This window comes from Equus quagga, chromosome 22 (assembly GCF_021613505.1).
Source record: "Equus quagga isolate Etosha38 chromosome 22, UCLA_HA_Equagga_1.0, whole genome shotgun sequence".
Lineage (NCBI taxonomy): Eukaryota > Metazoa > Chordata > Mammalia > Perissodactyla > Equidae > Equus > Equus quagga.
Window position 1 is genome coordinate 32,829,976 of NC_060288.1, and position 16,197 is coordinate 32,846,172.

Consider the following 16,197-nt stretch of genomic DNA (forward strand, 5'->3'; position numbering starts at 1 on the left):
CATTTGGAATTTAAACCTATTGAGACTTCTATCTGCAAGAAAGCGACACACACAAAGGCTCAATGTCATACCATTTCTGACTGGAAAGAAAAATAAGAAAGAAATGAAAAACTTCATACATGTTAACAGGAGATCAGTTACATAAATTACTGGATATCTATCACAAAAGATTTTATATATATATTTAAAACAAGAGGACACAGCTCTAGGTACAAACATGGAAAAATGTTCTCTACTATACTGTTAACTGAAAAAGTACATGTGCATTCCATTAAAAAACTAAAACCTACTTATTTACATGGATGCATATATAAATAGGAATGTATAAATGTACATTTCTTATATGCTTAGTAGAAAGTCTGAAAGTACATACACCAAATTTTCAATGGTAAGTTCCTCCCAACTAAGAGGAGGGAAGATAAGGCAAGAGGTGGATTCGGTGGGAATTTTTCACTTTAAAAAAGTAGACACATATTTAAATATAAATACATTTAACTCAAAAGAAAGTTTGTTTTCAGGATAGCAAAAGGAAAATATAAAAATCAGTAATTAATTGTGTATAATAAACATCTGATTGCATTACAACATTACAGTTTATTTCTTGCAATAAACAAGAAAGAAATAATTTGTATTAAAAATGTGATTAAGTTCACTTTAAAGTGACCTTAAGAGATTGCCTTTGGGTAAATTACAAGTATCTTTGGAGTTTCCGGGAGCCCTTGAGAAACAAGGGCTAAGTGAGGGCAGAAAGAGAGAAAGAGGAAGGCAATTAGGGACAGATCAGCAAATGGAGGCAGGAGGGCAGGACTCTCAGGAAAGAAACTGTGCTGAGAGGTCCCACCCACGTCTGATCAGCCGAGAGGCCTCATTTCAGGACAGGAACACCTCTCAGTTTACATTTTTGTCCAAGCTTCTCTATTAACTTGAAACTGTCAGGAAAGGTCTATCTTTCTGTACGCTCCTCTCCCACATTTCTACACACCCTTTTCATGTAGCTTATGTCACCTCCCCCAAGGCATGTTCTCTGCTATCTCTAGGCCAACGCAAGGAAAAGCCCGTCTGCTTGTTAGTTGTTGGGACAGTCATTTACTGAGCAACTGCTATGAGCCAGGAACACGTTAGACATTTACTGGAAACACAACCATAAAATAAGACACACTTCATAGTTGTACTTACAGAATTCTCGTTATAATCAAAAGACCAAAATGCACAATTAGGTAGCTAGGTAGGTAGACAGACAGACAGATAAAACCGACAAATGAACAAATGTTTTAACAGCACAAAAAGGAAATAAAAGTTGAGCTAGAAAGTAACAAAGAGGACTCTACTATCAATTGGGAGACAGAGAAAGCTCTTCTGGGAAGGTGACCCTTGAAATGTGACAAATAAGAAGGAGCTGAATACAAAAATACAAACTATGCTGAAGAACCAGGAAAAGGAGGCAGAATTCTAGGTGGCATGTGTCCACAACACAGGCCTGCCTGAGGACACCCAGAGCCCAGGGTATCTGCAAGATACAAATGAGGAAAGTGGTGCAGCTGAGGTTGAAATATGACAGAATCATGGAGAGCTTTGAACCAGGGGTCAGCCAACTTCTTCTGTAAAATGGTGAATATTTTAGGCTTTGTGGGCCATGTGGTCTCTGTCACAACTATTAATACAGATTGGAAGAGAAGAAGTGAAACTATCTCTGTATACAGACTACACAACATTGTATACAGAAAATCCTAAAGAAATCACGGAAACACTTAGAGCCAATGAACAGTTTCAGCTAACTTGCAGGATACAGGATCAATATACAAAAATCAGTTGTGTTTCTATACATTAACAACTGAAAAATCTAAAAATGAAATTAAGAAAACAATTCCATTTACAACGCATCACAAAACCCCCAAAAATTTAGAAATAAATTTAACCCAGGAGGTGTAAGACCTGTACACTGAAAACTACAAAACATCACTGAAAGAAATTCAAGACCTAAAAAAATGAAAACATCCAATGGTCATGGATCGGAAGATTAAATATTGTTAAGATGGCAACACTTCCCTAATTAGAGACTCAACACAATTGCCATCAAAGCTCAGCAGCCTTTCTTTTTTTTTTTGAAGAAACTGACAAGCTAATTCTAAACTTCATACAGAAATGCAGGGAAGCCAGAATAGCCAAACAATCTTGAAAAAGAAAAACAAATTTGAGGGCTCACACTTCACAATTTCAAAACTTACTATAAAGCTATAGTAATCAAGACTGTATGGTGCTGGCATAAAGATAACAGAGAACAATGAAATATAATGAGAATCCAGAAATAAACCCATGTGTCCATGGTCAAGTGATTTTCAACAAGAGTACCAAGACAATTTAATGGAAAAATAAGAGTCTCTTTAATTAGTGGTGCTGGGACAAGTGGACAGTCACATGCAAAAGAGTGAAGGCGAAACCCTACCTCACACCATGTATAAAAATTAACTCAAAGTAAACCACAGACCTGAATGTAAGGATAAAACTATAAAATTCTTAGAAGAAAGCATAGGTGTAAATCTTCATGCCCTGGGATTAGGCAATGATTTCCTGGCTGTGACATTTAAAGAACAAGAAACAAAAGAAAAAACAGATACCAAACAATCAAAATTAAAAACGCTTGTGCTTCAAATGATACTACCAAGAAAGCGAGATGACAACCCACAGAGAGGGGGAAAATGTGTGCAAATAAGATATCTGATAAGGGTCTTACATCCAGAATATATAAAGAACTCTTACAACTCAACAATAAAAAGAAAAATAACCCAATTTGTTAAACTAAGCAAAGTACTTGAATAGACATTTCTCCAAAAAAGATACACAAATAGCTAATAAAATCATGAAAAGCTGCTCAACATCATCAGTCGAGAGAAATACAAACACATAGTGAGATGCCACTTCACATTCACTATGGTGGCTATAATCATGAAGACAGATGATAACCCTCGTACACTGCTGGGTGGAACGTAACACCAGTACAGTCAATTTCAAAAATAGTCTGACAGTTTCTCAAAAAGCTAAACATATAGTTTCTATATGACTCACCAATTCTACCTTTAGGTTTATAAATAACTCAAGAGAATTGGAAATAGCTATTCACACAAACACCTGTACACAAATGTTCATAGCAGCATTATTTATATTAGCAAAAAAGTGTAAATAACCCATCTGTCCATCAACTGATGAAGAGATAAACAAAATGTGGTATATACAACTCAGCCCTCAAAGGAGTGAAGTACTGATACATACTACAACATGAATGAACCTTCAAAACATTATGCTAAGTGAAAGAAGCCCAACATAAAAGACCACATATTGTAAAATCCCATTTATGTGAAATGTCCAGAGTAGGCAAATTCATAGCAAAAAGCAGATTAGTGATTGCCAAGGGCTCGGGGAGAGGGGCAATGGGCAGTGACTGCTAACGGCTAGAAAGGTTTTGGGGGTGATAACAATGTTCTTGAACTAGATAGTGGTGATGGTTACAAATCTCCGTTAATAGAATATATTAAAAATTACTTAATTGCACACTTAAAAACTCACAAAGGGTGAGTTTTATGGTATGTGAATTTCATCTTAAAAAAAAAAGAAATGTCAAATGTAATTATTCACGTTGAAAGGACATAATACCAGAGGAAAATCAGATCTTCAGGAACAAACAAAGAGCAACAGAAAGGAAAAATACATAGATAAATATGACACACTATTTTTTCTCTTAATTTATGTAAAATACAGACAACTGTTTAAAGCAAAAATTATAACACTGTCTTGTAGATTATAAGGCATTTGATGTAACATATGACAATCTTAACAAAGGATGGTAGGGCAGAATCAATGGACACACACAATTACCAGGTTTCTATATTTTATGTGAAGTAGTACAATATTAAGTCAAGGCAGACTCAGAAAAATTAAGGATCTATATCTTAACCCCTAAAGCAATCACTAAAAGTAAATAAATAAAAATAATGGCAAGAGTTTTAGTTAAAAAACCAACAGATCAAATCATTCAAAATAGCAAAGGAAAAGGGAGGAAAGGAAGAAAACATATTTCCTACCTTTGCTCAAATGGCCAAGAAGCAGTGAAGCTCCATAGCCGCGAGCCCACCAGCACCCACACCTTCATCTCTAATACTATTCCGCACTCAAAGGAATCACAGGTCTTTGCAGAAATGGCTGGTGCCAGGGCTGGGGTAGAGCAGGCACAAGGTGCCAGTCAGTAAAGAAGTGCTCAAATGAAAAGGACGGACATGTCACCATGACAGAAAAGCCAGCTTGAAGGGACTGCCACCATCCAATCTGAACAATCCCAGCACCAGACAGACAGTAATGGATTACAAACCATTGAGAAATACAGGAATCCATGAACTGATACTAACCAGTCAGTCAGTCAGTGTGGGAGAAGGGAAGGCTCTTCATTACAGAGCACAGCGTGGCACTGCCAGGGACACGGGAGAAAGCGTGGGACTTGGAAAGTAACCATGTTGGAAGAAGCAGAGTTGAGGGTGGTTCAGGCAAGAATCATGACTGGACGCTGCTCCTGCCAGGCAGGGGAGCCGGGGAGACTAGACGACGAGTAGGAAGTCTGCATGACCCTAAACTGTCTCCCCACAGGTGGCTTACTGGTTTCAAGGGAAACAAACAGTAACTGTACAGCGGAAAAATCAACAAACAGGTAATCAAAATGAGCATCACCAATAAGAGGCAGATGAACACTGGGGGCCTCTGGGTAGGACACACATACTCATGGAGCATTCTGGGCCGGAAACCAAAAACGGAATCTAATCACAGGAAAACATCAGACAAACCAAGAGCATCTTATTCTAAACAAAAGCGTGGAGAGCGAGACTGGAGTCTTCAAAAATTGCCAAGACATAAAAGATAAAGAAATGGTCCAGCCTAAAGAGACTACAGAAGAGACAAGGCAATTATGAACAATACTGCATCCTAGACTGGATCTTGTACTGAGGGAAAAGAATATGCTCAAGGATGTTGTTAGGGTCATTCAACAAACTTACACATTTAAGACAGATTTCCTAAAAACATTTTAAGACAAAAATTTCAAAAAAAGGAAAAAATGAAATTTCATCTTCAGATGAAATAGTTCTCCCTTCTTTCTTTAGTTGTAATTTAGCTTCCTTGACTGCTTTTCCCTAGACTAATCATATGAAGGCCACACCCACTAAAGACCCACCCCCTAAAGCCACTCAGTAATAACACTGTATTTATAGACATACATGCATAGTAATAAAAGGCTTAAATCTCTTTTTACATTCTCATTAAAAATACACTCACTTATATTTCCTAATAATTAGAACTCCTTTGGTATTGTGCCTGCCCTGTCCCCTTGTCTGACTATCCAGGGTAGGAAATCCCATACTGGCCACTTGAGAACTGTCTTGGGCTAAAATAGAATAAATGCCTCTGGAGAATGGAATGTCTCTGGTGAAAATCCAGAAGTCACACTGTTGCTTTTTTAGAAAACTAGAATAAATTTATATGAAAGCAGCAAAGCAAAATATAAGGCACAGACTTTGGCTGATGATGTGTGAAACTGCTCTAAAAAATAAAGTCTATAATTAAAAAAAAATTTAACAATAAGGCACCGCCACTCAACCCTATGTGAGGAACTCTGACCTTGTAAAGTAAATTTCTCCAGGTGACACTGCGCAGTGTAGCGGGGCCCCCTGGAGTTGTGGTCACAGTGGCCCTGACGGCTCCACCATGACATTTTATTTGCTCATTTCAGCTAGGTTACAAATTCTTTGAAGTGCTGTGTCACAGCCATTCTGGTTTCTCCAGAGCACCTAGTATGCAGTTGTTTCTTACTGTTGAATCAAGAACTACTTCAAGGCTAACTGGCCCAATAATGAAAGGGGGTCCTACAAAGAGAGTAGGTACCATAGATTTTATTCCATTTTCTGTGTGCCCTCCATAATCTACATTTCAAGCATCATACTCTCCAACTACATCCTCCTATCTTTCCAATTTTTTTTTTTGAGAAAGATTAGCCCTAAGCTAACATCTGCCACCAAGCCTCCTCTTTTTTTTTTTTTTTTTTTTTGCTGAGGAAGATTGGCCCTATGCTAACAACCATGCCCATCTTCCTCTACTTTATACATAGGATGCCTGCCACAGCATAGCTTGATAAGCAGTGCCTACGTCTGCACCTGGGATCCAAACTGGCGAACCCCAGGGCACCGAAGCAGAGCATGCTAACTTAACCACTGCACCACCAGGCCAGGCCCCTCCTATCTTTCCAAACACAGCCTCTTGTCCAACCCCAACAATATTTCAAGCCAACTAAGACCTATGATCCGTTAATAGAACAACCTTCCCACCTTCCTTTCCTTCACGAACCCCCACATCAAGTTTGGAGTCCATGATCCATCATCATCACCACTCCTTTGCATATCCCTTGATGGTGGCTGCCTGGCAAAATCCAACCGTGGTTAAATCCAACACTCTGCCTCCTTCCCCCTAGAGGATAAATAATGGGCCTGTTCCTCTGGCCTCATGTTCACTTATAACCACCATCCCTAAGTGAGCCCTTAGTCCCGCCCCTTAGTAATTCTAGGACACCTCCCTGATCTATCCACTCTTCCAGGTTCCTAGACAACTGTTCCACGTGTTCTCTTCAAAGCTCAAAAACCTCTTTCCCATTCTCATTCTGAGAAAGCAATCTTGCTTCCTCTCACTAATAAAGCAGAAACAATCAGAAAAGAATTTCCACAAGTCCTGATACCACATCCCCTCTTAGCAGCAACTGTCCCCACACACTCTGCATTCCCTCCTGTCCATACAGAAAAATCCATCCTTGATTCTACACAAGCCATAGGATACAACCTATATATCCTACAGAACCCACTGACTTGTCTGCTAGAGTCTAGCCCCACAGCCCCCTTGAGCCATCTACACAAGCAACGCACTTGCATGGGCAAATGTCTCCACTTGGCTCTGCATCATCAAAATTTCCCTCTCCTGGATCAGTTCCGTTAGCAGATGGAGATGCTGTCATTTCTCCCATCTTGAACAACCATTTCTACAACATCCCCCTCCACATACTGCCCCAGATCTCTGCTCCCCATCAGAGTTGTCCTCATGCACTGTTTCCAACCCCAACTTCTACTCAAATATCTCTTGCTCCCACTAATCTGTCAAAACTGCTTGTCAAGATTCCAGAGACTCCACGTTGCTAACTCCAGTGGTAACCTCTTAGACCGGCCTTTACTCAACCTCCTTGCCACAGCTGATCATTATCCCCTCCCTGAAAGCTTTCTTCACCTGACTTCTAGAACCCCATCCTCACTGGTTCTCTTCCCCAACCTCTAACACTGGAGAACCCAATCCTGGGGGTTCTTCGCTGCCCCCTCCAGACTCGCTAAGAGATCACATGGAGATCCGTGGCTTTAAAAACACCTGTGCTCTGAGCACTCTCACGTTTTTACCTCCAACCTCTCCCAGGAGCTCCCCCGTCATACATCCAACCGCCTACCTGACACCTCCACATGGGTGCCTAATAAACACCCCAAATTCAGCACATCCAAACACAACTCCTGATCACCGCCCCCAAATCTAGTCCTTCTGAAGCCTTCCCGATCTCAGTAAATGACAAGCCCATCTTTCTGGTTCCTCAGGCCAAAAACCTCCGTCATCCTTGACTCCTCCCCTTCTCCACAAATTCGTATCCAAATTTCAGGAAATCTAGTGTGTCACTACCTTTAAAAGTATATCCTGAGAGGCCAGCCCAGTGGCACAGCGGTTAGGTTCACACGTTCTGCTTCGGCAGCCTGGGGTTTGCCAGTTTGGATCCCAGTGTGGACATGGCACTGCTTGGCAAGCCATGCTGTGGTAGGTGTCCCGCATATAAAGCAGAGGAAGATGGGCATGGATGTTAGCTCAGGGCCAGTCTTCCTCAGCAAAAAGAGGGGGACTGGCAGCAGATGTTAGCTCAGGACTAATCTTCCTCCAAAAAAAAAGTATATCCTGAATCTACCATTCTTCACAAGTGCACTTCTGCTACCCTGGTGCAAGCAACATCTCTAGCCTGCATCATCGAACAGCCTCCCTTCACTCTCCCTGCTCCTGCCCTTTGCCCCTGTTCTCACACTTCTCTTCTGCATCACACCACACAAGAACCTGCATCCTGTGACGCCCTACTACCTCTCTGACCTCAATCTCCTCCTAAGCTTCCCCTTGATCATTCCTGTTTTGGGCTTATTTGTGTCCCCCCCAAACTCCCATGACGTCCTAACCCCCAGTACCTCAGAATGTGACTGAACTTGGAGACAGGGCCTTTACAGAGGCAATCACGCTACATGAGGTCATTAGGGTAGGCCCTAATCCAAGATGACTGGTGTCGTTATAAGAAGAGATTAGGACAGAGACCCTCAGAGAAACCAGGAAAAGGCACAGAGAGAAGACAGGCATCTGCAAGCCAAGCAGAGAGGCCTCAGAAGAAATCAACCCTACCAACAACCTGATCTTGGACTTCCGGACTTCCGGCCTCCAGAACTGTGAGAAATAAATTTCTGTGGTTTAGATGGCCAAGTCTGTGGTACTTTGTTAGGGCAGCCCCAGCAGATTAGTACAATCTGCTGCATCACATTCACCTCCTTACTGTTCCCCGAATACACCCAGCACAGCCCTGTCTCAGGGCCTGCCAGCTTGTCTCCCTGCCAGGCAGGGTTAGGACCACACTATATCCATTCCTCAGCTGTGCAGACTGAGGCTGGAGGATGTTCAATGACTTGCTCTAGTACAAGGTAGAAAAAAAGATGGAAGTCACACTTTATCTGATCCACACAAAACATCTTCACACTTTCCCAACACCAGATATTTAAGGAAAAAAATGAGGGAAACTGCTTACTTTTCAACCCAGAGTACTGAAACGAGCTTCACACCTCTCTTCAGTGCTTTGTCCCAAGTGCTCTGGTATCCGTCTTTGAACACAACGTGAGTTACTTGTTTGTTAAAAGTTTTTGAAACCTGTAGATAAAGTGTAGAAAACAAAATGTAAATTATCACTATTTGCACACAGTTTCATAAGTACAAAGCCACTGTTACTCCTGGGGACACCTGCAAAACAAGCAAAAAAATATTAGCAAACTGCATCAACCAATATACAAAGAGGATAACACATCCCCACCACATGAGTTTATTCCAGCAAGGTACAGCAAAGCTGGTTAACATTAAAAAATCAATCATTATTATTCACTACATTAAGAAAGTAAATGAGAAAAATAATATGATCATCTCAACACATACAGAAAACCCATTTGCTGCAATTAAAAAATTTACTCGTGAGGAAAATTCTTAGTAAATTAGGATCTGAAAGTTGGTACAAAACTGCACCAGGCAAAATGCTAAAAGTTTTCCCTTGAGAAGAGGGACCAGGCAAGGATGGCTGACATCTGCATTCTACGCAACTGGCCCTAGCCAGCAGGGTATGTCAGGCAAAGAAACAAAAGGTGTAGGGTTAGAAAAAATAGAAATAAAACTGTCCTGTGTGCAGAGGATTTGATTGTGTACAGTTTTAAAATCTCAAAAATGCCACAGAATTCATAAGTGAGTTTGGTAAGTTTTCTGGACACAAGGTGTATGTGCAAAACTTATTTCCAAATACCAACAGGAGTTAGAAAGAGGAATTTAAAAAATACCATTTATAATAGCATCAAATATGACCAAGAAAACTATAAAACATTATTGAAAGAAGTTAAAGAAATCTAAATCAACAAAAGCATATGGGGTCATGGGTTGGGAAGATTCGATTTCATAAAAACGTCAGTTCTCTCCATACTGATCTATTGTGATCAATCCAATCCCAATCAAAATGCCCAAAGAGATTATGGTGTAAATTGACAACCTGATTCTGAAATGTATTTGGAAAGACTGACAGCTAAGAATAGCCAGGACACGTTGACGAACAAAGGGGGAGCCTGATGAAGATTTATTACAGCAATTAAGACAGCGTGCTTTGTCACAACAACAGAATACAGTCATGCATCCCTTACTGAGAAACGCTCCATTAAGCCATTTCATCGTGAGAACATCATAGTGTACTTACACAAACCCAGATGGTATAGCCTACGAGACACCTAGGCCATATGGAACTAATCTTAAGGGACCAGTGACATGTATGTGGTCGGTCACCGACCGAATCATAGTTACGTGGTGCATGACTGTCTATGGATTCTGAAATATATCGTTACCTGACTAAAGACAAAGGTATTACTGCGGAGCTTGGTTAAAGGACAGTCTTTTCAATAAATGGTATTGAGACGAATATTCATATGGGAAAAAAATGAAACTACTTCACACTATATACAAACATCAATTCCAGATGTATTGAAAGTCTAAATGTGAAAGGCAAAATGATAAAGCTTTCGAAAAATAACATAGGAGAAAATCCACATAACCTTGGTGTAGGAACAGATTTTTTTAAACAGGACACACAAAAAGGCTTACCATAAAGAAATGAACTATTATAATTATCATCAAAAGATACCATTAAGAAGGTAAAAAGACAAGGAACAGAGTGACAGAAAATACTGCAATTCATCTGACCAACAAAGGGGTCAACTGAAAAATACAGAGAATGCTTACAAATCAAGAAGAAAACGAAAAACCCAATGGAAATGAGCTGGAGACTTGAACAGCCTCTTCAAAACAAATATATGAAAATGTGTGGGAAAACGCAAATTCAAAATACAATGATAAAAACACTGGAAAGTAAAGACTGAGAAAACCAGCATATAGAGCGATGGAGCTTTCGTATATTGGCAGAAGTATGAATTCACTCAACTGCTGCAAAAAAACTTAGGAAATCATTGTTAATTTTCTCAGATGTGACAATGGTCTTTTTGTTATACAGGGAAATGTCCTTGTTTTCAAAGGATAGATACTAAATATATTTAGGGGCAAATTATGATATCTGCAACTTACTTTCAAATAGTTCAGGAAAACACACACACACACACACATAAATATACTCTATGGAGAAAACGAGACAAAGCAAGTATGCTAAGGGATTAAAAACTGCTGGATCTATGTTCACTGTACTACTCTTCCAGCTTTTCTATTTGAAAATTTTTGAAAAAGGCAAAACACGAAAAGATTCAAGAGATCTAAGATCTTAATACATACTACCCTCAAAAGCCATTTTGTCAACTCATGTATTCCATGGCTTTTTCTCAGCCACAGAACATGTCAGTAGCCCAAGTATGTAAAAGGTAAACAAGACGGAAACTCCCTCGGGTTCCTACCTTCCAATGTATCAGAAAAAAGGTGTCTTCTCAGGCCCAAAAGCCAGCCCTACCCCTACATTCTGATTGCTCTCCACCCCAGTCTGCTCTGGGCCTTTGATCTCTCCACCAGGATACCCAGCAGGGTGAGCCAAACAAAATTTAGGAGCATTCACTCCTTGCCTGAGGGTGACTGCCTTCTCAGACTTCATGCCCTGGGAGCTCTCTCCTCACCCTACTCACCGCCCACCATCAACATCTCACTCGCTCTCATCGCTCCCTTCACTCAGCCTAGCAGCCATCCCCCCCAAATCCTAACTCACAGACACACACACGCTTTGTTCACCGGTGAACTGCCTCTGAGAGCAGTCTACTTTCACCATCTCTGTTCCCCATAGCTCAGTGACTCCTGGACCAATTTCCATCCCCTTTTCCAGTTTGCTGGAAACTGAACTACTTTCTTCAACAACGACCTTCAGAGTTTTCAAACCTAAAGAACACTTCTCAGTCTTAACTGTTCCGAAGAGTCTGCAGTGTCTTAAAATTCCATCATTGAAGTTTGTCTCTCTTCTGACTTCCAGACTTGTTTTCTGGATTCTCCTGGCATTCTTCTCTATCTTTGTCCCTTAGTCCACAGCTCCAGTCACTTGCCTTTGAAATACTAAATAGGATTTAGCATTTCAGCATTTTTCATTCTAACCACCTGGAACCTTACCCACACCGGCAGCCTCACCTGATCCCTAGGGTCTCTAGCCTTGATTATCTCAAGTTCCAGATTTGTATATCCACGTCTATCAGATATTTTCAATATGCCCAAATTCACAAGCTTCTGTTAAAAACCTGTTCCTTTTCCTGTATTCCTCACTTTGATTAACAGCACCATGCATCCAAGCAACCAATAGCAGAATCCATATTTTCATCATAGAGTTCTCCTCTCACACCACCCACAAGACCAACTCTTCTATAAATCCTACTGGTCTAAACTCTTCAGATCATGGTTCTTTTCTTTTTTCTCCTGCCACTTACCATTGTCTTCTTTGTCCTTAATGTTCTAAGTACTAACTCTCAAAATAAGAAAATGCAACTATATCTCATTATGTATCAGAAGACTGCCATACGTAGCAATGGCAAAATGAATTTCTTACCTTTGCCCCCATATCCACAAGTTGGTTTGTAAATGTCTTTGAATAATTTTCTGTTCCATTGGCCGACCACACTTCCACATATGCCACTACATCTGGAAACAAACAGGACATTAGCACAAAATATATCTGAAATTCCAGCATCCCTCACCCAAGGATTTTAATAGACTTTTTTCTTATTCCATTTACACTAAAAAGTAAATTCAAAATTTCTTCTAAAACTTCTATTAGAAGCCTATTCAAAATAGCATGAGTGCTATTATGGTTCTTAAAATTTCAAGCAAAGAACAACTTGACTCACACACATCACAGTTTACATTCTTAACACTCAATACTCTCTCCAAATTCTTAAACCAGGCTTAACTTTTCCAGTGCAAGAGTCTGTTTTCTGTAAAGGACCAGATAGCAAATATTTTAGGCTTTACGGGCCATACAACTACTTAATTTCATGGCTGTAGCACAAGCAACCAAAGACAATACATTAATGAGCAAGCGAAGCTGTGTTCCAATAAAACCTTACAGACATTGAAGTATGAATCTGATATAATTTTCATGTGTCATTATTCTTCTTTTTTTTTCTCTAACTATTTAATAAAGTAAAAAATATTCTTAGTTAGCAGGCCCTATAAAAATAGGCAGCAGGAAGGATTTGGGAATCATGGAGCAGTTTGTGGACCCCTGTGCCAGCAGGTATCTTTTTCTCAAAAGCTGATGTTTTAAAAGAATTTCCAAGTGTGCCATTCTAAACAATTCTGAGTGAAGTCAAAGAAAAGTCAGGTTAAGTTAACAAAACGCTAACATTAGAAAAATAGCCACATCTGATTAGAGTTTATGTAATGCCTCCAGTCTTGTCTTTCCACTGGAAGGTGTTTACACTACTCCAGGCCCCTCAATACAGATCCTTACTACCCACACCCCTTCTCTCCAACACCTAACCCTACATGTCCATGGCTCCAATCCTCCTCAGCAATCCCAGCTGCCCCGACTTCACCTGGGATGGCACAGAACACAGCGATTACAGGGCCAGCTCAGGTGCTCAAATCGCACCTGCACTGACTAGCTGGGTGAGTGGGGAGAAGTACCCGAGCCTCCACGCCTTACTTTGCCCACCTGTAAAATGAGGTCAAATAGAGCTGCTGGGATGGTTACAATTAAGGCCCTATCAACCAAGGGGTGAGCACAGGGCCCTGACACTGTCATTCCTCAGCGAGAGGTCGATCCTAGTATCATAACAACAAACGCTGACACAAACAGGGAGAGGAGCTGCTATTTTCCTAGTTTCACAATTGCCCCACACCCCTAAATTCACCCGACCCTGCAAAGGCAAAGACCTGGGAGAAAGCTGGAAATCAACCCATTTCTCTCTGCCCTAGACCCACCCCTGACCCCTCCCAATCCCGTCATGCCTGCACCAGCAGCCTCACCCAGCCCAGGTGGGACAGTTAAAGTACTGGACTCGGGGACAGCCCCCACTCCACCCCACAGCACGGGGACGGTCACTGGCCCGGGGGACGCCCCACTCGCGACCCCACAGCACAGGGACAGTCACTGGACTCGGGGACACCCCACCACAGCCCACAGCACGGGGACGGTCACTGGACTCGGGGACAACCCCCCCCGACCCCATAGCACGGGGAGGGTCACTGGACTCAGGGACACCCCCACCACACCCCACAGCACAGGGACGGTCACTGGACTGGGGGACGCCCCACTCGCGACCCCACAGCACAGGGACGGTCACTGGACTCGGGGACGGCCACACACAGCACGGGGACGGTCACTGGACTCGGGCACAGCACTCCCTCCCACAGCACAACGACGGTCACTAGACTCAGGGGCGCCCCACCCGCGACCCCACAGGCGGCGGCCGACTTCCGGGAGGGCCGACGTGGCCTCCCCGCGGGCCCCCCAGCCCAGTCAACGCTCGCCGTGACCCGGCCCGTCCTCCAGCCCACCGGCTGCCGCCGCCATCTCGACCCCTCCCCACTCCACGGAACAGGAGGTCCCCTCACCTTTCAGGACCGAGCTCCCCGCGGTCCCGGGGGCCGCCATGAGGGCCTACGGGATCCACACCAGCGCGCGGGACTGGCGGAGCTAGACGGAGCGGGCGGCACTGAGCATGCGCACAGCAGACCCGCGCCGCTCCCGTCCGGCTCCGCGGAAATCCACTCGTCCGCATTTTCCAAACAGCCGGGGTGGGCGGGGACTAAGGCCCCGCCCCCGCGGAAAATGAGGAAATGGGCTTTTGCGGTCCCACATTTGACCGTTCCCCCGCCCAGACTTCGGGCTCGCGTCCTCCGTGAGGCGCTCTCTCTGTCCTCTCGGAAGTTACGGGGATGATGTCCCATAAAATCCGCTTGAAACCTTTCTGTGTCCGTAAGGTGGCTGAGAAGCTTCCCGGCGCCTCACCTGGACTCACCTGGAGGGGGTGGCGACAGCAGGGATGGGGCACAGTCCCGCTCGCAGTCTTCGGGGCCCTGAGGATAACTGCTCGGAGTCTCCGACGCCGTAAAGTCACCCGCATCTCGTGTGCATCGGGCTCCCGGGCGCCGCTCTGTCCTCAGCGCGCGGAAGGACGCCCAGAGGGCCGGACCCACGACCCCTCTTCGCCCCGGCGAGCGCGCGCGAGGCCAGGGCCCGCGCCCCTGGGGACCCCGGCCTCCCGTTCCACGGGGAGAACCCGGGCCTCCGATGTCCACGACGAACCCCGGTCCACAGGTGCCCGCGGGGAGAACCCCGGTCCACAGGTCCCCGCGGGGAGAACCCTGGCCTCCGATGTCCGCTGGGGAGGGGTGGGGTCCCAGGACCTCCTATCCCGCGGGGGAACCAGGGACCTCAAAACCCGCGGAGGGGACCCGGGACCTCAAATCCCAAGAGGCATGCCCCTCGCCTAGCGGTCGTCCTTGAGTTCTGCCGCTCCCAAATCCCGGAGCGGATGGCTCGGGGCGGGAGCGGCCGAGCCCGGCGCTCAGTTCCAGCCGTGCGGCCCCGCAGCTCCGCCTCCCGGCTTCAAACCTCCCGCCCGCGGAGCCCCGCCCACGCCCTGCAGGGACGCGGGGCAGGTTCCACCCCGAGGGCTGCGCGCACGTGTCCCGCTGGGGCCAATCAGCCCGAGCTCGCCAGGGGATGACACTCCGGGCAGGGAAGGTCTTGCCCGTCTGTTGATAAAAATTTCTTGTGTAATCTCCTTGAACCAGTGATTCGGTGGAAGGATCCATGCCATCTGTATCAAAGAACATGCTACCAAATATATAAAAACGTCCATTTCCAATGATTTCAGTACCATCTTGGTGTTCCATCATGCAGAACGAATTCTACTTCCAAACTTAATGAACAACACAATTTTCAAGTTAAAGGGATGCCCTCGTAGCTTAGTCGTTAGAAGTAAATGCACCGTTTTGGAATCAGACTGGGCCTGGTTTGGAGTCTTGTGTCAGCCACTAAGTAGCTAGATACTGATGAGTTACTAAAATTCTCCAAGCTTCATTTTCTTGTAAAAAGGCATTAATAATAGTAGAAATAATAACTTAAATTTACTGAGCACTTATCATGATGTATTGTCAAAGTTAATCCCGCCAAGAGGTGAGTGTTCTTATTACAATTTACAAAGCACTCACATATATTTTTTTTTCTTCTCGATTCTCACTAAAATTCTATTATTTTACAGGTATTTCTTATGGTAATCTGGAGACTAACAGTGAACTCTTCCTCTGCCGGTCACAACTCCTTTACAATTAAAAATGCTTTTCCTTCTTTTATACTTTGTATCCTTTGATGCTCACAACAGCCCTGTT

At 43.6% G+C, this 16,197-nt stretch overlaps 1 protein-coding gene across 1 annotated transcript in view; it reads right to left on the minus strand.

Annotated features, from left to right (window-relative positions):
* MCPH1 (microcephalin 1) overlaps nucleotides 1-15,199 on the minus strand; it is a 233,726-nt gene extending 218,527 nt beyond the window's left edge. The window contains 3 exon segments of the mRNA XM_046648531.1: nucleotides 8,888-9,006; nucleotides 12,407-12,498; nucleotides 14,823-15,199. Of these exon segments, the coding sequence (XP_046504487.1) occupies nucleotides 8,888-9,006; nucleotides 12,407-12,418 (131 nt within the window). The 5' untranslated portion in view covers nucleotides 12,419-12,498; nucleotides 14,823-15,199.
* Nucleotides 15,200-16,197: the final 998 nt, after the last annotated feature.